The sequence below is a fragment of the Protomyctophum bolini genome (assembly GCF_963924005.1).
Source record: "Protomyctophum bolini genome assembly, chromosome: 18".
Classification (NCBI taxonomy): domain Eukaryota; kingdom Metazoa; phylum Chordata; class Actinopteri; order Myctophiformes; family Myctophidae; genus Protomyctophum; species Protomyctophum bolini.
Window position 1 is genome coordinate 10,418,745 of NC_137879.1, and position 24,244 is coordinate 10,442,988.

The 24,244-nt window shown below is 43.0% G+C and overlaps 1 protein-coding gene across 7 annotated transcripts in view; it reads left to right on the forward strand.

Annotated features, from left to right (window-relative positions):
* Positions 1 to 23,955, forward strand: part of pald1a (phosphatase domain containing paladin 1a) — a 110,947-nt gene extending 86,992 nt beyond the window's left edge. For all 7 annotated transcript variants that reach the window (XM_080789617.1, XM_080789615.1, XM_080789619.1 and 4 more), the window contains 2 exons: positions 3,876 to 4,031; positions 19,365 to 23,955. In XM_080789617.1, coding sequence (XP_080645743.1) covers positions 3,876 to 4,031; positions 19,365 to 19,544 — 336 coding nt within the window. In that variant the 3' untranslated portion in view covers positions 19,545 to 23,955. The remainder of the gene's footprint in view (positions 1 to 3,875; positions 4,032 to 19,364) is intronic.
* The last annotated feature ends 289 nt before the right edge of the window (positions 23,956 to 24,244 follow it).

Consider the following 24,244-nt stretch of genomic DNA (forward strand, 5'->3'; position numbering starts at 1 on the left):
GCGACGTCGGTCTGTAGAGAGGCCTCCTCCTCCTCCTATCTCAGGCTAGCGTATATTAATGTTATCAACCAGTAGGTTACTTATCCAGACCATGCAATGGAGGCAGTACAGGCTCTACTGGAGCGGAGACGTTGGTGTTGTCAGCCATTGTGCAGCATTTTCTTAGTCTGAGATGTAATCGAGTATACAAATTAAGTACTGAAAATTGGAAACGCTACAGTAAAGTAAAACATCCTCAAAGGTGTACTTAAGTACAGTACTTAGTAAATGTACTTATTTACGTTACACCACTGTCCTTCTCTTTCCTTCTCCCCCTCTCTCTCTCTCTCTCTTGCTCTCTTGCTCTCTCTCCCTCTCTCTCCCTCTCTCTCTCTCTCTCTGTCTGTTGCGTCATTCAGCTCTGGAATGATCATATTATGGTGCTCTGTTGCACATTTCAAATGGCTCCAGCTGCCAGCCCACCTACTCGGGGAGAGAGAGGCGTGCGTGCTCAGCTAGACGCTTCACTATACTCCCTCCCAGCTCCGAGAAATTGCCTTTAATAATACAGTGCTCCTCTCAACCTTCGAATTTCGAAGACCCCTATAGTTCAACTTTTTTCAATATTGGCTGGCTTCTTGGAGGATTCCTCACAGCAGGCAGACAGGCAGGCAGGCAGGCAGGCAGGCAGGCAGACGGACGGACAGACAGGCAGGCAGACAGACAGACAGGCAGACGGGCAGACAGTGGTCTGACCTTGTGGAGAAAGGGCTGAGTGAGTCATCAGGACACCACGGTATCCACAGCACACAGCCTTTACGTCAAGAGCTTCTCATCATCATCATCATCCAGACATCCACCACCGCCACAGTAAATTCAGACAGTAAATGTCATACGTTTAATAGAGCAGTGGTTCTCACAACTTGTCTTTAATTTCAAGGACCACCAGTTTGTCATGGATTAGGCCACATGGACCCCCATAACTCAGCCACCGACCCCCCCCCCCCCACCTTGAAAACCACTGGATTAGATCATCTTTGAAAAGGTCTGTCCACCGACCGCTCTGTGGGGAACCCAGGACTTCAGAAAATAATGTGTCTCTTCAAGCGTGAAAATCTTCGCTTCTGGAGGTCCCTGGCACGACATGACCTGACATGAAGAGGGTTTGAGAAGCAGTGCTCTAAAACACTCCCCATGGAGGCAGACGGCAATCTGCCCACGGATGTGCTTGGCCGCTGATGATGGCACACTGAGCCATCATCATGACCATTATTACCCCCGTCTTCCTCTTCACCTCCCCTAACCTCCCTGTCCACAGCCTCACAGCTGCATGGCAGACCATGCCACTGAAAACACTCCTTCTGACTCGGTGCCAGACTGACCTCAAGGCCCCAAAGAAATCGAGGCCCCCCCCCACAAAGAAACTAACCCCCAGCCCCCCCCCCCGTTCCACGACTTTGAGTCACCGACCGACCGACTAGACCAGACCAGACCATGCTGAAACGGCCTAGTCAGCGTAAAAGCCTTTAGCAGCCTTTATTTATTTTTTATTTTTTGATGGTGATGTACTGTCTTGCACCGTTAATGAAGTTCTCCCTGTGGTTCTAATAAAGAGCCACGCTGGGATGATGATGATGATGATGATGTCAATGGACCCCCCCCTGATGAGTTCAGGGGCTCTCAAACCTCTTCATGTGCAGGACCCCCTGACGTGACGCAGTGGACTCCCCATCTGAAGGATATGTTGTGCCATCAGGGCCCCCATCAGGGCCCCCATCAGGGCCCCCAGAAGTCACAGATTTGAGTTAACCCATTTTCACCTGAGATCAGATTCTAAAAATGTCTTCTACATCCTGACAGTTTTCTGAAAAAGCTATATTTCTATGTCAGTGGTTCTTCGATTTTTCAAAACAATAGCAGACCTACAAGCTCGTAGCGCGCGCTACGAGCTTGTAGGTCTGCTATTTTTCAATAGCTAAAGCATAACATAATGCTAACACCAAAAGGGGTTCCCGCCCAAACAGCTAAAAAAAATCACTTATACACAAAACAAAATATATATATTCAAAGCATTTGCACACATTTTCAAGATTTCTGAATAGCAGATATTCCACAACACAGACGGTGAACATTGGTTTATAAATACATTTTTAAAAAGATCAGGTTTTATGGCACATGACACTAGTAATGGTTAAATGTTGTTATTGCATGGACAGAAACATGACGCCCCTTCAGTTGTCGTTGTGGTGGTTGTGTAGGCCATTTATTCTCTCGGCTTTGTTCCTTGAACATTGTGTGGGTCGCGATGAATTTAATTTAGCAAAGAGGGAACGCACACAAACCTCAAGAATGTTGTGATGTAAAGGTTTCATTATTAGTCCTGCATCAAAGAAAGACGCTAAATAATAATAATTGTCGAGCCGAGACCAGCATTCTTCATACAGTAAGTACACATTCTGCATGCAGGAGGTAATTGGAGAAAAGAAGGTAATTACAGAGATGGGATTGTGATGCCTCTCCTCTTATTAGAGTCAAGCTACCTGACCTTTTAACAGCTAGGAAGACTTCGTGCTGCCTGCTTTTGGCCCTTTGTTTGTGCGTTGTTATACCACAATGACAATCCTGGGGAAAGGTCGACACATCCAATTGCCAGTATTCATTTAACATTGTTTGCTTTAGAATATATTCATTAAAAGTTTTGCAAAAACAAATAGCAGATCTGCGAGCTCATAAATGGTATAGGCATGTAACGCTACACTCAACTAACGATAAGATACGTATCACGATATGAGGTTCACAATACGATGTGTAACGATATATTAAACACAAAATTATTTTCCAAACAAATGACTGAAAAATCTTTTTTTATGATTTATCTTCCCCCCCCCCCCCCCCGAGCTTTTTTCACAATTTCTATTTAACTGCATAGACCTATTTGACAGTGCAGAAACATAATTGCCTTCCTTGATGTATTAATGAGCATCAACGACCATCATCTGGGCACAGTCACAGACACACACACACACACACAGCGCCCCTCTGCAGGCTTCTACTGCTGAAAGTGACTGCATGGTCTCATTTCTCTCCAAAAGCACTTGAATATGATGGAATATGAATAAAGCTCACATTTCATATCACACACACACACCATAATTTACTAGCCCCCCCCCCCCCCCCCTATTTTATTTTTAAATTATTATTAAATTGATTAATATCGTCGGCATTCACAACGATAATCGTCAGGATTAATATCAATATATATCGATATACGATATATCGTTACATGCATAGTAAATGGTGCTTTTATCCAAAGCATATAGATTGTGCATATACCGTAGATACATTCACCCATTCATACACACAAAGGGAGGCAATTAGGGTTTCAGGGCTGTATTTTGCGTGTCCTAAGTACCAGGTCTGGTACCTGGAGGCGTGATCAATGCCATTTGGCTATTCGGAGTGGAATAAGACCTGGTACTTAAGACACGCAAAATACAGCCCTCAGAGTCTAAAGCTTGCTCAATGACACTTTGACACTAACTCTGGGGGAGCCAGGGATCGGCCGCTCTACCCCTGAGCCAGTGCCGACCCAGTGGCTGCTATGAGCTTCTGCATACTGTATGTATATGTATGTATATGTATACGTGTACTATATATATGTATTCTGCTATCCTTGGGGGGGGGGGGGGGGGGGGGTTCCAGGTGGACGGTCCACAGCTAAATGATGGCGAGTCGGTAACCAACTGCACCCTTATTATAGAATAGAATAAATAATAGCTGAATAGATAACGGACCTTGACGTGAAAAAGGGTTGAAAACCACTGCTTTGGGTGACTCTCTAGTCTCTGTCATCATCATCATCATCATCATCCTCCTCCTCTCTCTCTCCCTCACAGATGAAGAACAGCAAGACGGAGAAGGAGGGCCGTGATCTCCTGCTGCGGAGCCTGCAGTACGTGGAGCGCTACATGTACCTGATCCTCTTCAACAGCTACCTGCACCTGGAGAAGAAGGACTCCTGGCAGCGCTCCTTCACCCTGTGGATGGAACAGGTAACACTAACACCCCTAACAAGTATAAAAAGGTAGGTGGCTAGCGCACAGAATCCAGTTCCTGTCTGGTGCTGGACTAAGGTACATACAGTGAAGAGAGGAGAGTCCGCACACAGGTTTGCTCCAAGGTGTTTGCTTTTTATTCAATACACCATAAATAAGACGCAACGTTTCGGCCGTGAACGGCCTTCATCAGGTCAAACCTGTGTGCAACACATCTACATGGGCCTCCTGGCAGCGCTCCTTCACCCTGTGGATGGAACAGGTATTTAGGCCTGACGTCGACATAAAAAGAAAAGTCTTCTGAAAGAATATATATATATACGGTATATATTCAAAGATTTGTGCCGCATTTTTACGATTTTTCAAAAATAGCAGACCTACAAGCTCGTATGAGCTTGTAGATCTGATATTTTTCAATAGCTAAAGTATAACATAATGCTTAGTTAAAACACCAAAAGGGGTTCCCGCACAGAATGGGTTAACAACACATCTACCATTACAACGACATCAAGGCCTGTTCTAAACACATTTTAGTCGACTAACTCAACTGTAGATTTAGTCGACTAAAATTGTATGACATAACAGGACCAACACTAGAACATTTCAGGTGACTAAAGTGTGACTAAAACTAAATGAAAATTATTCAAAAGACTATGACTAAAACTAAAATAAAAATGTACTGTCAAAAACAACACTGAGAGAGCCACTCTGCTACCCTTTTGACCTCCTCCCGCGGGGTTACCCGTTCCGGGTCAGGGCACCATTGTAACGCCCGGGAATCGTACCAACAAAGCCAACATCTTAACCACGAGACCAAACAAAGGGATATATAATATATTATACGTATGACTCGGGGGAGATATTAGACTTTTAGGCCATCAGGCTGAGGTTGTGAGCCACTCTGCTACATACACGTCAACTACATGGACAATCAGGGTTCCATTTTGAAAAGTATGGAATTGTTACATTTAGTCATCAAGTATGGAAATAAGAAGGAATGTAGACAAACTGTTGTGTTTTCCAGACTATTATTGACTCATAATAACTTTACCAAATCCACACAATATCCAGCAAATAAGTTGAAAGAAAATGTGACAATATCTCTGAATTGCATATATACAAGCATCACATAACAGTGTGACAAGTACGTCTGCACATTTATTAGTTACAGTACGCAGTGTAGTTAGTTATTTTCTTCATAAGGAAACCATAATTGTTTGGCTGCATTCATCGTCATGTCCATGAGCACGGTGGATAAACAAGGCTTCACAAACGTGCAAACATTTAATGATCTTTCATTCACTCATTTCTGGTTCTTATTTATAAAAGAGATTCACGGGGAGAACAATAACAATATTATTGTTCAATCTTCTAGGGGAAATAATGTGGTTTCAGTTAGTTTATTTATTTATAATTATTTGTTAACCCATTTTTGGCCGCAAACCCCTTTTGGTGTTTAATTATGTTGTAATTTAGCTATTGAAAAATAGCAGATCTCGGTGGCGCGCTACGAGCTTGTAGGTCTGCTATTTTTGAAAAATCGTGAAAATATTTATTTCAGAAAACTGGAGGATTTATAAGATATAAAAATAAAGGCCTAAATGGGTTAAACAGTTTGGACATGTATGTTATGCTTTATAAACTATATTGCAGTATTGCATATTATTTTTTGTACAAAATGTGGGAACATTTTTCCACCAGTGTGCGCTCTCTCTCTCTCTCTCTCTCTCTCTCTCTCTCTCTCTCTCTCTCTCTCTCTCTCTCTCCGTGCATGCAGCGCTGTTGAACCGTCACCATGAGTTTCATGTGTATTTTCCCCCTGTGGAATTTACAAGCTTATTCTGCTCTCTATTGTAGGGCCGGCTCTTCACACATGGAGCTTCATAACGGCCAGGCCTCGTGTGTTTTTGTTGCTGCATTAATCGTTCGGCCAGCTGTGGCCATGCAGCTACAGTAAAAGTGTGGAATTTACGTGCATTCCAAACAAATGAGTTGCCCGTCAGCCTATCCCCCCCATCCTCTTCTGCGTTTAACCCATTCTGACCTGAGATCAGATTCTAAAAATGTCTTCTACATCCTGACAGTTTTTCTGAAAAAGCTATGTTTCTATGTCAGTCGTTCTTCGATTTTTCGAAAATAGCAGACCTATACAAGCTCGTAGCGCGCCACTCGGTGGCGCGCTATGAGCTTGTAGATCTGCTATTTTTCAATAGAAAGCATAACGTAATGCTAACACCAAAAGGGGTTCCCAGGCCAAAATGTGTTAACCACTTTGTCTAGATACTATACAGTACATGCGTATGATGGTGTCACGTGGGAGAAAATATGCAATCTACAGGGTTTCACAGTGAGCTGGTAGAGCAGTTTATTTTTTATTTTTTTTACAAAACAATGCAAAAAACGCTGAGCTACTACAAGGTCACAACGAGCTGCGACCTTGATCCACAAATGTTGCTATTTATTTTATTTATTTTTTACATCAAACTTATGTGCAACTTACGTGGATGGAAATTTATGTGCATTCCAGAGAAATGAGTTGCCGCCACGCCCCCCACCCCCTGCACTGCACCACCAGACCTGCGTTTAAGGAAGAGCTCATTGTCGGTGTTCTCATTAACGCTAAGCTCATTGGCAAACACATTGGCATGTGTTTCGTGCGAGCTGACATTCAGCTAGTTGGCGCAAATAAAGTAGTCAAATTAATCCATCGGAAATGTATATCGTCTCTGTCCGGGTGGAAACCTCATAAAACCTCCAAAACTGTTACTTTTCGGGATTAAAATTCAAAAATAGCAAAAGTAGCGATACGAGCTTGTGGATCTGCTACTTTTGGTGCTTTTGTGTGACGCTGTAGTATGATCAAGTAGGGCATTGATTTACAAAAAAACAAAAAAGAAATACGCCTAAAGTAGCAGTGGTAGTATAGCGACTCTGATTCTTCGCTTGGAAAGGAGCCAGCTTTGGGTCGTTCGGGCATCTGGTTAGGATGCCTCTCGAGCGTCTCCCTAGGGAGGTCCTCGAGGCACGTCCCACTGGGAGGAGACCCCGGGGCAGACCAAGGCGCAGTTGGAGGAAACACATCGACTCACTGGCCTTGGAACGCCTGGGGATCCCCCAGGAGGAAGTCACTAATGTTGCTCTGGAGAGGGAATTCTGGAGCTCTCTGGGGGAGCTGTTCCCCCCGCAACCCGACTACAGATAAACGGTTGAAGATGGATGGATGGAAATACACCAAAAGTTAAAACATGGAGATAAGAGGTGTCTGCTATGTCTGTATGTCTATTTTTCAACGGCTAAAGTTTAAAATAATGGTTAAAGTGGTTAAACGCTAAGGCGACACAGATGCGTTCCAGGTCTTAATGGACTAATAATTTAAAAACATGAAACCGCGCAGCGATTTTACTGACCAAAACATGACCGTGGACGAGGAGAGGCTGGAATGTTTTTTGGAAATCTATGAATGAATATCTGACTCTTTGTCCTTATTGAGGTGGAATAAACTGAGTGAAAAAACAAGGGAATTCCAAAATAGACTGGAACAATCGGTATGAAAACAATTGTCACAGAAATATGTGCATGCGGTCAATCGGGGCATATTCTTCCTGTTATGAATAGAGGGAAATATGTGGTGCATCAGAGTGACTCTAATGGACCAGTTATGCCATGAGAAAATAACAGACTGGTGGAGGACCTATTGCCATTTCTTAACCCAGTGGTTTTCAACCCTTTTCATATCAACAAGGCCCACCATTTAGCCTCTCAGACCCAGAACTAAAGAATATTTTGTTATCGTTGGATACGATTTTGTCCACAATTCCATGCTGTATTGACGTTGGTACCATTCGGAGAGATAGCAGGCAAATGACAAATTTGTAATACAGAATATTTTACGTTAAGGGTTCATTTGATTTGATTTTACGCTCTCTCACTTGGTTACCAACTCTCCATCATTTAGCTGGGAAACTGGAGCCCCCTCAAGGACCACTGGTGGTCCCCGGGACCACTGGTTGACACATTTTCACAAATTTTCAAAAATAGCAGATCTACAAGCTCATAGCGCGGCATCGAGTGCTGCGCTATGAACTTGTAGGTCTGCTATTTTAGAAAAATCGTGAAAATGTGCCTCAAATTTTTGAATATATATTCTTTTAGAGCTTCAGTTTTTAACTCAAATCTTTGCTTCTCGAGGGTCCCTGGAACAACATATTTTCAGATGGGGGTCGGCGGCCAATTACATAATAATTTGTGCGGTCCTTGACATGAAATATTGAGCACCACTGATATAGAAACATTAGTTTTTCAGGATTTTTTTTAAAAAATTCAACAGGCCTAAATGGGTTAAGTCAGACCTGAGGCCAATCCTACAAATGCCTTCTAAATCAGTTTTCTGAAAAAAGCTCATGGTACTATTATATTCAGGTTATTATATTCAGGTATCAGTGGTCAAACATGTTCATGTCAAGGACCCCAAAGATTATACGTATTTGGCCGCGAAGCAATATCCAACTATAGGGAAAAAAAGTCCTGCATTCAAAATGTTACTCGACTAAAAAATACAAAAGTACCAGCATCAAAATACAAAAAAAGTAATATCTAAAGAAGCGGTCAAATACTTAAAGTAGTGGAGTAAAAAGTACAATACTTACCTGTGAGATATAGTACAGTAGAAGCATGAACTTATGAAGTATCCAGAAATAGTACCCATAGTAAAATAGTAATAGACCTCAGAATTGTACAGTATTGTACTTGAGTGCAAGTAAAGGCACTTAGTTACTTTCTACCACTGAAGTGCAGACATGAGACCGCATCGTGAAGCTATGCAGCACTCCAGTAGATGTTAGAAAGTGATAATTATAGCTCTGGGTTCTGATCCCTATGATATTTGATCCATGCACAACTACTTGACGATGTGCTAAACGTATTTATTGTTTTATTTTTCCTTGACAGGCTTCACTTCAGTGAAAGTAACACGGGTTATTGCAGTTTTCTTTTTGTCCTGAATTCCGTGAATGTTGAATTGCAATGCTTGACAACGCAGTTTACTGTATTGTAAACCACTTGAAGCCTCACTATGTAGCTTTCCTTCTCTCGCCCCGGATTTGAACCCTGTTTCCTGCGTTGAAGCGCTGAACTGTTTTTATGTTGAATGAACGTTGACCATCACGGTCACAATTTGTGTCAGATGTTCTGTGTCTCGGTGAGACATGACCTTTGACTGACACGACCCAAAATGTCTCGGTAGAAGAGCAGGGAGAAACATAATTAATTACCAGAACTCTACACTAGTATTTTTAGTATTTATTTATTTAGCACAGTATTATAAACAATACAATAAACATTCAAAATTAATATAGAAAAGGGAAAGTGCTAGGACGAGGCAAAAAGCCCAAGGTGCCCAAGGTCCACTCCAAAGCTAAAGGATTTATAAAAAAAAAGAACTGCCATTAACTAAAGAACGGAAGGTCGCGGTTTCAATAGTTTTTTGGGTTTTTTTTTTCTACCGTGACATTGTTTACATCCGTTACATCTCGAAAGCCAAGCGTTTTTACATCTAAAAACGCTGGCAGTAAAGCAGATAAATAATTACTTAACCCATACTGGGCGGGAACCCATTTTGGTGTTTTAAGCATTATGTTATGCTTTAGCTGTTGAAAAATAGCAGATCTACAAGCTCATAGCGCGCCACCGAGTGGCGCGCTACGAGCTTGTAGGTCTGGTATTTTTGAAAAATCTTGAAAATGCGGCACAAATCTTTGAATATATATTCTTTCAGCGCGAACGTTTTTAACCGAATTCTTTGCTTCTGGGAGAGGGATCCCTGGAACAACATATTGTCAGGTGGGGGTCGGCGGCCAATTACATATAACCTTGGGGGTCCTTGACATGAAAACCACTGACATAGAAACATAGGCTTTTTCAGAAAACTGTCATGATTTAGAAGACATTTTGTAGAATCGTTCCCAGGGTTAATACCTGCCAGTTAAGGTGTTAATGGTCTCGGATATTTCATAATAGCACAGTAAACGACAAACGTAGCTATACGTAATAACGACCAGGAGTTTTGGAATATTTTAATGACGGCAATGGAATAAACACTCCCACACTGTGAGCTTTGTCATTGGTCCAAAATGTCCCTCCGACAAATGACTAACTAATCAGGAAGTGGACCACCTAGAGGCAAGGCCCCAGTGAGGTACCAGTGAGGCTTTCCAACGTTGAAGCACTTGCCTAGTGGTAAGAGGAGGGACTGCAGGCGGACCCGTGGAAGTATAACGAGGAAACCCCGTGCAGCTGGGCTTTAACGTTGAGCGCGTTTGCACTTCCGCATTTTGGAAGTATAGACGGTCCTTCCGGGTGCTTCAAAACGCCACTGAGCAACTTCCACTGACATGAATAGCGTGGGGGGGCGGGGCTATCGCGCCGGGTTCAGTCTCTATCCTTCTTTATACTCTATGCCTAGAGGTGTCACAGAGACTAAATTATTTCGGGGAGCGTTTAATCCATTGCTGGCTGTCTGAGTATACAAAGAAAAGGTCACAATCACTTACTTTAATCCATGCATGCCCAGATAGAATAGGGAAACTGTGGTTAATTTGCTTACGCACGAAAAGAAACCGCTCCAAGTTGCTCGAGGACAGAGTAATAATTTGTCTCTGTCTGAGTACAAAATGAAAGAGTTTCTGTGACAACGGGGAACGTATCCAGCATGAGATAACCGCGTGTACAGTAAGCTCTCTGAATCACTGTGGAATTATGGTTGGTGTCTGACTGGTGTAGAGATGGGAAACCACCACACTGCTTTTAATGGGTGATTATGTCACCATGCGCACGAGCAAGCGCGCGCGTGTGTGTGTGTGTACGTGTGTGTGTGTACTGTACGTGTACGCGTGCACATGTGCGCACGTGTGCGCGGTAACGTTTTCACACACTGGGGCTATTTGTTGGCTGACGTGCAGAAACCTTGCCCCTCCATATTTCGAGCAGATCTAAAAGTTCACCCTTTGAGGTTTTTTTATGGCTATATACAAGCTCACGGCGAGCATCTGCTATGATGAGAAAAGAAAGAAGGATTGTGGACATTAGAAGTCCTTTTCCTCCCTTTTTACCAGGATGTTGGTATATAATAAAACCATATACAAAGGACTCCATAATAAACGAAAGAATCCTTGGGGAACGGTGGGAGACTTCAGTGTCTCTATTTCTGGGGGACATGCTTAAGCAAACAAAGCCTTCGATAAATCATTTGCTCGTTCACACGTGCGTAGAAGTATATAGGTTTAAGCAAACGGATCGGTCGTATAAATCATAAATCATATTCTTCCACGTGCATAGAGATGGACTTGAACAAACAATTAATCAACACATTCTTAGTCTTCACACGCGTTGAAGTCTAGAAAGAAAACTAAACTTAGTTCCCCCGGAGTCTCGTCGTTGGCGGTGTGATGTGATATGACGAACAATATATGTTATACTTTAGCTATTGAAAAATTGTGAAAATATGGTGAAAATCTTGACTATATATTCTTTCAGAGCGAAAGTTTTTAACTCAAATCTTTGCTTCTGGGGGCTCCCTGGAACAACATACTTTGAGATGGGGATCCGCGGCCAAATACAGATAATGCTGGGAGTCCTTGACATGAAAAAGGTTGAGCACCACTGACATACGTAGAAACTGATAGAAAACTGTTTTCCAAAACTGATTTAGAAGCTATTTTCTTTTTTTAGAATCGGCCTCAGGTCTAAATGGGATAATATTAAATATCTCCATAAAAGCTGGAATGCTATTATGCCGTTGCGTGGCCTTAGCAAGTTGTGAACAAAATTATGTTCCAGTTGCTGCCACCAAATGAAAAAAAATAAATGTCAGTCTGGACACCTGAAGGTGCGAGTGCTGTTCTAATCAGTGTTTTGCCCTTCTTGGTGTATGTATTCCCATGATGATGCCTTTAGTTCTGGCCTTTGGCAGAAACTTTTAATTGAAATTGACACATCACTTGTCGCCTATTTGCTTCCAGGCTGGCTGACATTTCCAAGTCTGGGGAAGTCATTTTTCAACTGATTAATTTGTGCACGTGTTCGTTTGTGCGTTCGTGCACACGGCCGGCCAAGCCCAGCGCCCAGCGGTATTGCACCTGTCCGTACTCAGACGGACGGGCATACATACATAGGGACGGACAGACGGACAGACACACATAGCTGTTAGTTGGAACACTTTGCCAAGTGGTTTGATTCTGTTACTTTGTCTGCCTAACTAACTATCCCCACGCTTTGTTCAGTCATTGCATCGTGTGAGCGTGTGCACAAACACACACACACAAATGCGCCTCCTCCTCCCTCCTCCTCCGCATGCACACACGCACACACGCACACACACACACACACACACACACACACACACACACACACACACACACACAGACTCAGAGTTAACAGTGCAGAGGGAGCTTTAGCCCCAGTGCAGCCTACTAGTGTGTAGCCCCAGTGCAGCCTACTAGCCTACTAGTGTGTCATCAGATGCAGTGAACAAATGTTTTCCACTGATACCGAGTGGACCGTTATAAAATGTTTTGGCCCTTTTACGTGCTTTACCGTTGGTCCCATAGATAGAGAACTGAAAAACGGACTGAAGCTGAAACTTGTATATTTGAGTAAATGTACTTGGTTTACTTTCTGACCACTGCTGTATGGATTGTACTGCCCTCAGGGGGGGTTCTCAACCTTTTAGGCTGGGGGACCCCCGGAAATGCCCCCCCTCCCCACCACCAATACAAACTGACTGCAAAAATAAACTTAATAATAGAGAAAATATGTCATGAATGAATACTGAAACCAGATATAATCATTAAAGAAAGTGTATGCATGCACCACGTACTACAGTATGTAAACTCTGGTCTAGAGATCCATTTATTGGACGCGTTGCAGTAGATATCTAGCATACAGCCCACCGCCACCCCCAGGCCAGGCATAATCATTATGCACACACACACACACACACACACACACACACCACTGAGTGAGCGTGGCTCGATCATTAGGGGCAGGGCTCAAGGCGGGTCATCATCTCCATTAGTAGTGCATTAGAGGGGCCAGCACACGGCTACTGTGCTACTGTGCCTGCCTGCCTGCCTGTCCGCCCGCCCGTCTGTCTGTCTGTCTGTCTGTCGACGTCGGCTCATTGCTTTTTGTGCTCAAGTCCTGAATGATAACCAAAAAAGTGGAGCACGCCACTTCAGTTTTTTTTTTACATTTCTTTTCATCTTTTTACACTGCTTCCCTCTTACTGTATGTCGAAGATTAGATTTCAAAATACTACCACGTCGGTTGAGTGGTTGAATTTAAGGCCAAAACGCGTTCCCGATCTTTGTCCGATATCATGAACCATCCAGACCTCTCGGAGCGACTGGGAAAAGTCTGCTTTCTGTCAGAACTAAACGTGGAGATAAGAAGCAACGTTCAGTTCTTCTGCACCACATTATCTGGAGCAAACTGAAAGTCTGCAACAACTTTCAGTTCTTCCAAAACACAGCTTAAAAAAAAAGAAAAGAAAAATAACCGTTTGCCGCTGCCTTACATGTATTCTGCTTCACGGTATTTTTACTCTTTATTTTTCTGTTTCATTTCTGATGATTTTGCTTTACTGTATTCAAATGCCTTCATATTTGCTCTGTGTCCTGAGATACAGTATAGGTGTTATTTATTTTCCCTTCCTTTTTTCCTAAATTCAAATATCCTTTAATGATGCGTTTCAATGCTTAACATTTAGCCTTGTTGTTGAACTGTGCTATTATACAAATGAACACTGTGGGCTGTATTTTGCGTGTCTTAAGTACCAGGTCTTATTCCCTAACTTGAGTAAACTAAAGACCTGGAGGCGTGATCAATGCCATTTGGCTATTCTGAGTGGCCAAAGAGCATTGATCACGCCTCCAGGTCTTTAGTTTACTCAAGTTAGGGAATAAGACCTGGTACTTAAGACACGCAAAATACAGCCCTGTGTGTATAATTCCTATGCCCCGGATCCAAAATGGCCGATCTGCAGTACAAGCTCCCAACGCTGCGACCTTGTACATCGCCTATTACAACCGGTTCGGGTCACGACGTTTGACATAAAAAGTCTCTTTTTGGTCTCGAGCTCCAGAGTTTGGGCAGCCACTGCCTTAGATCGTGGATTTGCCTTTTCTTTGCGCACAAAGTGCTCTTGTGCAACGCACAGCACGGCCCCGCTGCTTTTACCAAACGCCGCCACGAATGCGCTGAAAACGTCTAATTGGCCTCCTCGCAATGCCGTTGCACGTGTTCACCAAAAAAAACAAAAAGCCAAAAAAAAAGCGGCATGTCATTTTAGCGGCGACAGAGCACATATTGTAAGTCGTACTGACTCGTGCTGCATACACCCAAACAAATATTGTCCCTGGCAGTCATTAGCCTACATTGCCTCGTTTGGGGGTGGGGGGGGGGGGCGGAGATCAGAGTCGGGGTGTGGGACAAACATCAGAGGGTTAGGGAGGTAAACGTACGTGAATTTTTCGAAATGCAACGTTAAAGAGAGAAAAAAAAACACGGAACGCGGCGGACGATACAATGGCCAGACTTGTGTACAGTGCATACCAGGGATGCCTGGAGGAGAGGTACCCTATCAGTCACTCCAGCTGTTTTGATGTGGCCAACAGAGGCCTCCCTGTCCCGTCCCCTCCGTCCCGCTGCAGCGCTGCCTGTGTGCTGTATATACGGGACCCTGGATGGTATGTGAGATAGCAGCCCGACTGTGCATGGGAACGACCAGCCCCCTCTCGTTGCAGGGACCCCCTGCCCCACACACACACACACACACACACACACACACACGCACACACACACACACACACACACAAACCCTCCTTGCACTGTCCTATGATGCCTATATTTTTCAAACTTTTCGTGGCCCCCGCCCCCATTTGATCAAGATTAGGCTACATTTATTCCCATGATGATCAGGCAGGCTATGGGAAAAAATATCAGGAATTGCGCCGGAAACCAGGTCCAAATCCTGGTAGAAGCAAAGAAAATATATACTGTGTATTTTTTTCTTTAAAAAAAGAGTTATCATTTGAGTATAGTACCTCTTCCACCACTACTATAATCGTAACTTAAGCATTTTCCCACGCGTCCTCCTAATACGTGTGATCCAGCCGGGTGATGGAAGAGATGATTCAGGTTAAGTGCTCTACTTAAACGCCACAAAACCAGATATTCCCCGGGGAGTCCGATGTACTGACTAATGCTTCCGCTGCGCCCACACACACACACACACACACACACACTCACACACGCACGCATGCACAGTTTGCACACACCCACACACACACACACACACGCTTTTCCCAGCAAACACCTCCTACAACAGCTAGGTTGGCGCTATGCTCTATGGAAGATTTTACTCAGATAAAACTAAAAAAACATTTGCACATTGGACAGAAATGTACCGTACAGTTATCTTTAGTGTTATTTTCTGAATCCTCTGAATGAACGAGAAGTGCAGATTTTCGTATTGAACTTCTTTTTTTTTCTCCAATTAATTAACCACTTGAGCGTTATGGTTACGTTTATTTTTTATTTATTTTACTTTTCATCTACAGTTTAACAAGATTAACGACATGCCCAAAAAGATAATAATTATAATATTATCTCATTGCTGTCGGGCATGCAGAAACCTTATTTTTTTATTTAATTCCCTTCTAGATCATACTAATAATAATAATAATTATTATTATTATTATTAGATCATACTACAGCGAAAGGTCCAAACACTTGTCGAGCTTGTCCATCTGCTACTTTTGCTATTATTATTTTTAATCCTGAAAAACCAATAATCAATTAAATTCATATTACTTTGATTAACTGTTGCACCCCTACCAACAATATGTATTTTAGGGATACACGATCTCTATTGTAAACATGACATGTTGCATGGTCAAGGGTGTGTGTACTTGCATTGACCACACTGGCACACTACAGACGTCCCTCTCCAAAGCAACATTATTAACTTCATTCTGGAGGCAATCCAAAGCCATTTTGGAGATATAATCCCTCCTTCTCATCCTCTCATCTCATCTCGTCTGCCTGGGGGTCTCCTCCCAGTGGGACGTGCATCGAGGACCTCCCTATAGGGAGACGAGAGGCATCCTTACTAGATGCCCAAACCACCTAAGCTGGCTCCTTTCCGAGCGAGGAAGCAGCGACTCTACTCCCGAGTCTCTCATTGCGTGACTGAACTTCTCACCCTATCTCTAAAGGAACATGCTAGCCACCCGTCTGAGAAAACTCATTTCGGTCATGACCCCACATTTCATGACCATAGGTGAGAGTAGGAACAAAAGTTGCTCGGTAGACAGAGAGCTTTGCCTTTTGCTCAGCTCTCTTTTTGTCACAACAGTGAAATACAGCGACTGCAATACTGCGTCTGCCGCTCCGATTCTCCGGTCTGTGGTTTTTGTTTCTGGTGGTTTTGCGCCCGGCCAGTGTTGGCCAAAGAAGCTATAATCAGCGCTTAGAGACAGTATAAATAAGACATATTTTTATACTATTATTCCTGCCATTGTTCCATTAAGTTCTTCCTCAGCATGTTTCACATGACAAAACCCAATAGCAACATTCTCAGAATAACCCCCAGAGCAGTGCTGCTGTTACACATTTCCATAAAATGTTTAAAGATGAGGTACCGGTACTAATTTTTGTACTTTCGTACTCTGTTTTGTATGTTTCTATGGAGTTAACATTACTGTAATAGACCCCCAGGGGTGGACAGTGGTTATCATTATCATATTCAAATATGTCTTCCCTGTGTATGTTTGGTTTCTTCCTGAAAGCTGAAAGCTTTTGAGTCAAAAGGCCCAATCGAAAATACACCACTTTTGTGTCATCATAACCCTAACCCCTCCTCCATTATCAGACAGCTGTGGTCGAGGCTTAAGTTCAGGTGGGTGGAGCAAAGGTGAAAAATAGGTATACTTAAAGATGGAGTGCCACAATTATTTTGAAAAACGTATGAGATTTCTATACCCAAGAGAGACGATATAATCAATTACATTCATTACTTTGATTAACTGTTGTATATACTGTAGGCCTATATCCTGGTTTACCCCCTGAAGTAAAACATAAAACATATCTCGGTTCTTTCCACTTCTCGTCTGAATGTCTGCTACTTCCTCCTGGATCTACCTGTTCTGTGGTGGAGTTTCTTTTTACGTCCAATTTTAGGCAGAGATCAGATTGATTTAAGAGGGTGGTCCAAGAACCCCCCAGGGTTCCTTGTGTGAGAGGCGGCTTGCAAGTGGACCCTTACAGGTCTGTAACTCTGAGAGCGTACAAATGGAACCAAATGGACCCTTAACAGGTCTGACAGCGTACACATGGACCCTTTATGGGTCCATTTGTATACGTTCTCAGAGTTAATGGGAGGGTGGGAGGGGGTCTTTGACAAAACAGCCGGCCGAGTAAACTGGACAAGCTGTGGCAGCTTTAACGTGGTGTTTATGCAGTGTTTTTGTGGCGGTGGGATGGAGAGATGACTGTATTGTCCTGCCTTTATATTAGCCAACATGTCTTTAGTCTTCCATGGCGTTTCCCATCACTCTTTTTTTTTTTTTCTCTCCTTCGGACATGGCCATGGCCATGAGTCAGCTTGACCTAGTAACGCTATACCAACACTTCACTCCCCCCGCACCCCCCCCCCCCCTCTCTCTCTCTGTCTCTCTCTCTCTCTCTGTCTCAGACAAATTCTCCAGACAAATAAGCCAACTTTTCACCCTGGCTCATACAGTAATGACTAAGACACTGGGGGGGGGGGCGGGGGTGGAGTGGGGGGGATAATGGAGTGAATACATGGCCGCAGCATCTCGACACTGGTGTGTGTGCGTGTGTGTGTGCGTGTGTGCTGTGTGCGCGCATGTGTGTGATTGACAGTATGCCTATATCTGCTATTTTTGTACAATGCTTTTGTGTGATGCTGTAGTAAGGATCAAGTAGGGCACTGGTTTTCAACCTTTTTCATGATATTATTTAGCCTGGCAGACCCAAAAGTAAAGAACATTTTGTTAAACGTTGATCAATATAATAATGATTCTACATTCTCTTAATTGTGTAGACTTCTTGTAAATGAAGCACAGTCGGCTAATGCAGATGTTTGACAATAGTTTAACTCTTGAGAGACCCTTACGGATCCATTTGGTCTCATTTGACGCTCTCAAGAGTTAACCCATTCTGACCTGAGATCAGATTCATGGGAGGTTTCCACTGGACACACACTGGTCTGATGAACCCATTCTGACCTGAGATCAGATTCTAAAAAATGTCAGTCGTTCTTCGATTTTTCAAAAATAGCAGACCTACAAGCTCGTAGCGCGCCACTCGGTGGCGCGCTATGAGCTTGTAGATCTGCTATTTTTCAATAGCTAAAGCATAACATAGTGCTAACACCAAAATGCTTTCCCGGCCAGAATGGGTTAAAGATCATTTTGCTGGGGACCACCTGGAACCCCCTCAAGGACCACTGGTGGTCCCCGGACCGTTGGTTGAAAACCACTGAAGTAGGGCATTCATTTACGGAAGAAAAACAAAGGAAACTATGTTCAAATAATGGAGATGAGGTTTCTGCCCGACAGCCATGACATATAATAGACTACTAAGAAGAGAAAAAGAAAGACAGAAAAACACATTTAGGATGTAGTTTTTCCACCCAGTAAAATCCACCTCCACTTCAACTCCTAAAGGAGACCCGATTCTACAAATGTCTTCTAAATGCTGACAGTTTTCTGGGAAAAATACAACCTATGTTTTTATATCAGTGGTTCGTCAAACGTATTCATATCGAGGACCTCCAAAATGATAATGTATTTGGCGGCTTGACCACCAATCTCAAAATATTTAGTTCCAGCAGGAAGCAGAGATTTGAGTTTAAAAACGTTTGCTTTGAAAGATGATATATTCAAAGATTTGCACACGTTTTTCAAAAAGGGAAGATCTAACAAGCTCATAGCGCAGCACACGATGAACTTGTATATCTGCTATTTTTCAATAGCTAAAGTTTAAAATAATGTGTTAAAGTGGTTAAAAGCTAAGGTGACACGGATGCGTTACAGGTCTTAATGTATGAACACTCAGGGCTTTTGCGGTTAATGCGGACGGTTCAGTGGGCGACAGTCCACAGGGGGCGACCGATCGACCGGTGCGTGCGTGTGTGTGTGTGTGCGTGCGTGCGTTCGTTCGTTCACCGTTTGCCTTATTTTTTGTCCATTAACATTTCCCCTGTGCGATTCCTTCTCTTCTTCTTTCTTTGGGCTGCATGGCTCCTAGGTGGCTGCCAGAGCCGGGGTTTATGACATCCTCAACCAGCTGTTTTTCTCCGAGTTCGACAACCCCAGGGACCTGCATCTGGCTCGCCTGCCCAGGGAGCTGCCGCTAGCTCGCCTGCGCTGCCGCTGGCCGCAGCAGAGCGCCGCCTCGTCGCTTCCCTTCCGCGGAGAGTTCCTCTGAGAGGCGGGGCGGGACGAGAGAGAGAGAAAAGACGACGGGACGGAGGAGAGTTCATCTCCCACTGAGCATTTTTCGCAATGGTTTGTGAATGGTTTAAAAATGAAAGTTTTTTTTGGCAGTCTAGGATTAGATTAGACGTTTAAACGTCGTTGTTTCAACATCTATATAATATAGATTATAGACGGTCTGTATGTGCACGTTTGAAAAGGTGCTAATCAACATCTAAACTAAGCTTAGGCCGCTGAAACAAACACTCATTTTTAGACCAGTTATAACCCATTTTTAGATTGTCTAATAGCCGACTATTGCTCAATTTTTCTCAAGAGAGAGAAAAGACGAGAAAAAAGAGACAAAGAAAGAAAGAAAGGATCACTGTGAACTTTGCCAAAACCGCAGTAAGATCCTCCATCCCGAGGTTTAACCACTTAACAACCCCCCCCGTTATGGTTGAGTCCCACAGGGCTCCATGCTAGTGTGTTTTATATTGTCTTATATGTTGGGAAGAGCTTTTCCCCACAATACGAATGCTTGGGGTTTACAGTAAAGTGGTTTGTGTAACGGAGAGAGAGAGAGTGCGCAAAGCGGGGGTCCGCTTGGTTGCTCTCTGAGTTACGGGTGGATAGAATGAACACTGAGGTTGTGTAGTCCGGCCGGTTGTTTTCTTTTGAAAACAACACAAACGTACTAATAATTGTATAATGTGCCTGCAGACAGTGTGTGTCAGCAGATCTCACATATTGTTTGTGATGCTACTTTACCTTTTTTCGGACTGACTCCCGATGTTAACTGTTATTTTATTTTATTTTATTTTGGTTTTAGCCCAAGGGGCCTTTTTTAAGTTTTAATAGCATAAAACAATGTGCATTGTGCAAGGTCAGTGAACTAATACTATTTATGTCGCCGCTTTACCAGAGAAAGAGTTTCAATGCAGCTGTCTCACTCTCTTCTTCATTCTGAAAGGTCAATTTGAGGCCACAACTTGAAGCGACCTCTCACATGGCCAGATATGCAGACAAAATGTTATTATTATGACCGTTTTTTTAAACTGTAAACACCAGTTGGTCCGTCTCTGTCAAAGCCAACAATTTTCTGTATTTTGGAATTGCTCGCTTCGTGTCCCCTGTACCTGTTATTTCTTTCTTAAGTCCCGTCCTTTTGTTCTTAAAGTGGCTGCCAACGACTGCTGCTCACAGTTGTGTGATTCTTTTCTACTTCTTTTTTTTTTGCTAAAAGTGCCCCTGACATGCAATTGCTGTTGAGTCATTCTTAAAAGCTTTGCTGCCATGTTGAAGGAACTCCCATTTTGAACCTGAAAACCTTTCAGTCAGTCCGTCAGTCACACCTTGTTACACGCTCCATATATGGCCAATACAGAATTCATTCCATATGTTGAACTGACCGCATCTGAACTCATCAAACCCTGTACACTCAAGACACTGCCCCCGCTGCCACCCTCAGATCTCCATATATGGAGCTGACCTGTTCTGACATTCCATATGTTGATCTGACCCATCAAATCCTGTACACTCAAAGACACGCTCCATATATGGCCACTTTGGCCAGTACATAATTCATTCCATATGTTGATCTGACCACCCTCCCATTCCAAAGCGCCAGCGCTCGCCCAGCAGTCTGCCGTCATCGAGGCAGATGCATGCACGCACGAGATCGCTTCTCAGAGATGTGCAGTTCGAGCTTGTAGATCTGCCACTTTTGCTACCTTTGAATTTGAATCCTGAAAGGTAACAGTTTTGGACATAATGTGGGTTTGGTTTGCTCCATCGATGATGCGAGATGACGCACCGAAAATGGCGCATCGTTGCGTCACATACACTCACGTCTCACGCACAGGGTATTTATTTTCCCTACACTATATACAATACAAGAACTCACCACAGAACAATGGGATTCATGTTCAAATTATGCTAAATTGTCCTTAAGACTGCCCTTCAATGGCCTTGTGTAAAATAGAAAAGCGAGATAAAAGAAATTAGCAAAATAACTAACTGGGGTGATATTCATCATCGATGGCAGTGGTTCTCAAGGTGCAGTCCCGGGGATCTCCTGGGAACTTTAGGGGGTTCCAAATGGACCGTTGCAATACGGAAACTCTGAGAACATGGAAACGGTTCCACCGTGTACTCTCAGAGTTCTGGAGGCCTTTGAAATTAAAACGTGTGAGTATAGCCACTGTTCAATGGCTTTTGTGTGAAGGAATGATCACATGCTGTACATTTCCGCCTGCCTTGTCCTGCTTCATTTAAGTGCATTCCACTAGTGGTAAAATAAAAAGACGGTAAATATGAAAAATTTGTATCTTGAATTATGTGAATCTAGTGGATTCATCCGGGGGTTTTGACAACATCATCAGGCCCCCGCGGCAGCACAGCACAACACGGCACAGGACTCCCCAATTATACGTCTGCACAGGACTGTAAAATGTACGGCTTGGAAAAAGCAGAGCCAGCTAAATAGCTTTACTGTAACTTCTAGGAACAAAGTATTACGTCGGTATGAAATTGATGATGGATAATTACAGGCCCTCAGTGTCCACTCCACACACCGTAAAAATGATTTAACTTCCAGAGTGGTAAGAATGCGCCGGCCTGTGACTTTATGCTGTGTGTGGTTCTGTCTGCCGACATTCATGGAATGGGGAAAATGTTGTACTTGCGTGAGTCGGTGTCGAGGACAATGTAAGTTATGAAGGCTTTGCCCTCCAATGAAAGCCGGCGTGGATGTTATTTTCTTTTCAGTGCTGCTGAATACTATAAAGTCTCGCCTCAAAACAGTAAACGCAGTCACCCCGGGCGTATAATTCCAGCAGAACTGCTCAGCCTGGTGTTCCTAAGCGTAACCTCAGTTAACTATGTTAAAATGGTTAAACCTATAACCTTATTTCTAACCTTAACCTCAGTAAACGGTGACAAAACCTATTCCTACACTTAACCCCAGTAAAACCCCAGTAAAACTAATTAACCCTAAACTCATTTCTAAAGAAACGAGGGCGAGCTTGTTCTAAGGCGCGCATTCTGGATGCCCTGCTGAAGTACATTGTCGCGTGGAAACCTTGCATGTCCAAAATGGTTGCTTTTTGTCAGCAAATGGGTAAAAAAGAACTAAGTGGAAAAAGCGGCACCCCAAAATAAAAGATGCAAGACTGGCTCAGATGCAATTTCATATATATATATATATATATATGAAATTGCATATATATATATATATATCTTGTATAACCACCTTCAGAGCAGACTAAAAAGGTGTAAAAAGGCCGAAAAGCGTCGGCGTTCTCAAATAAAAGTGAGAAATTGCATCTGAGCCAGTCTCTTGCATCTTTTATTTTGGAGTGCTGCTTTTTCCACTTAGTTGGTTTATGAGTTAATTACGTTATTTTCAAAGCTGAGCACCCACTGCCTTAACCAAGGGCAGTTTCCAGAGGAAGCACACCTGTTTTTCTTTCTTTACCGGCTTGAAACCAACTTGTTTTCCAGTGCATCCAGTCAGTGTTATTTAGTCAAAGGCTCTTGGTTCATTCTTTTCATTACCTACATTACCGTATTCACTTAAAAAAACTAAACAAATCTGCAACCCTTTGTGAGCTTGTAGATTAGCTATGTGTGGTACTTTTCCTTTGCTTTTCGGTGGGCACCTTATATGACCTGAAACTTGAGTAGGCCTTTAATTTTCTGATGTACACTTCCACACGAAAGCCCACGTCATCATCACAGCTACTACGTGCTGTGAGCATATAGATCTATTATTATTTTCCGTTTTCGGTTCGGTTGTATGACGGGGCTTATATTAGGCAGTAAATGTACCGCAGTTTGCAATTAAGGACAGCAATGTGTTCTTGTTTGGGTTTTTCTCTAAGATGTGTGTAGATGTCTTTTATGCATTACATTACATAGGCCTTCACCACCATCCTACTATGAAGTGTAAAATAGGGCTTTAGTGGTTAAAACGGGACTTTACATAATGTGCCTCGACTTCCTCTGTTGCCAATATTGAAACAATATCTGTCCTCCCGTGAAGACTTGGCTGAGACACATTTCATTTTGAACTAACACAACCTAATGCTTGTTATTCCATGTTTTTCATTTTCACAAATCTTCAGTATACATGACTGGAGGATGTAAAATAATCAAAAGTGCATCATGTACATTACAGACACGCAGCGATGACTCCATATCAGGACATGTTAATATCGTAGTGCTTAATGTTTTCTTTCTTTCTTCCTTTTCTTTTTATATAAATTCTTAATTTCAGATATATCCTACTGGGGAATTACCTTTTTGTATTCCACGCCTCTCTGTGCCACTTTTCCCCACTGTTTTCAGGATGAATAAATCAAGCAAATAGATTTTAATCTTCAATCTGTAACTTATTTTGATGAATAAAATGTTTTAACCAATTCTGTATGTGAATGAAAGCACATGCAGTGGTTTGAGGTGGTCTCGCCTACTCTTCCATTGAGAAATGTAGTCGCTATTGTGTCAAGCAGGTTGGTACAGTGGTTCTCAAGCTGTAGAATTTCAAGGATCTCCCTTAACTCTTACAGTATACAAAATCCATTTGTAAGCTATCAGAGTCACAGACTTGTACTGTAAGGGTCCATTTAGTTCCATTTGTAAGCTGTCAGAGGCACAGACCACCTGCTTTGGATGTTATCAACCGATATCAACCTGTGGTTTACTTATCAA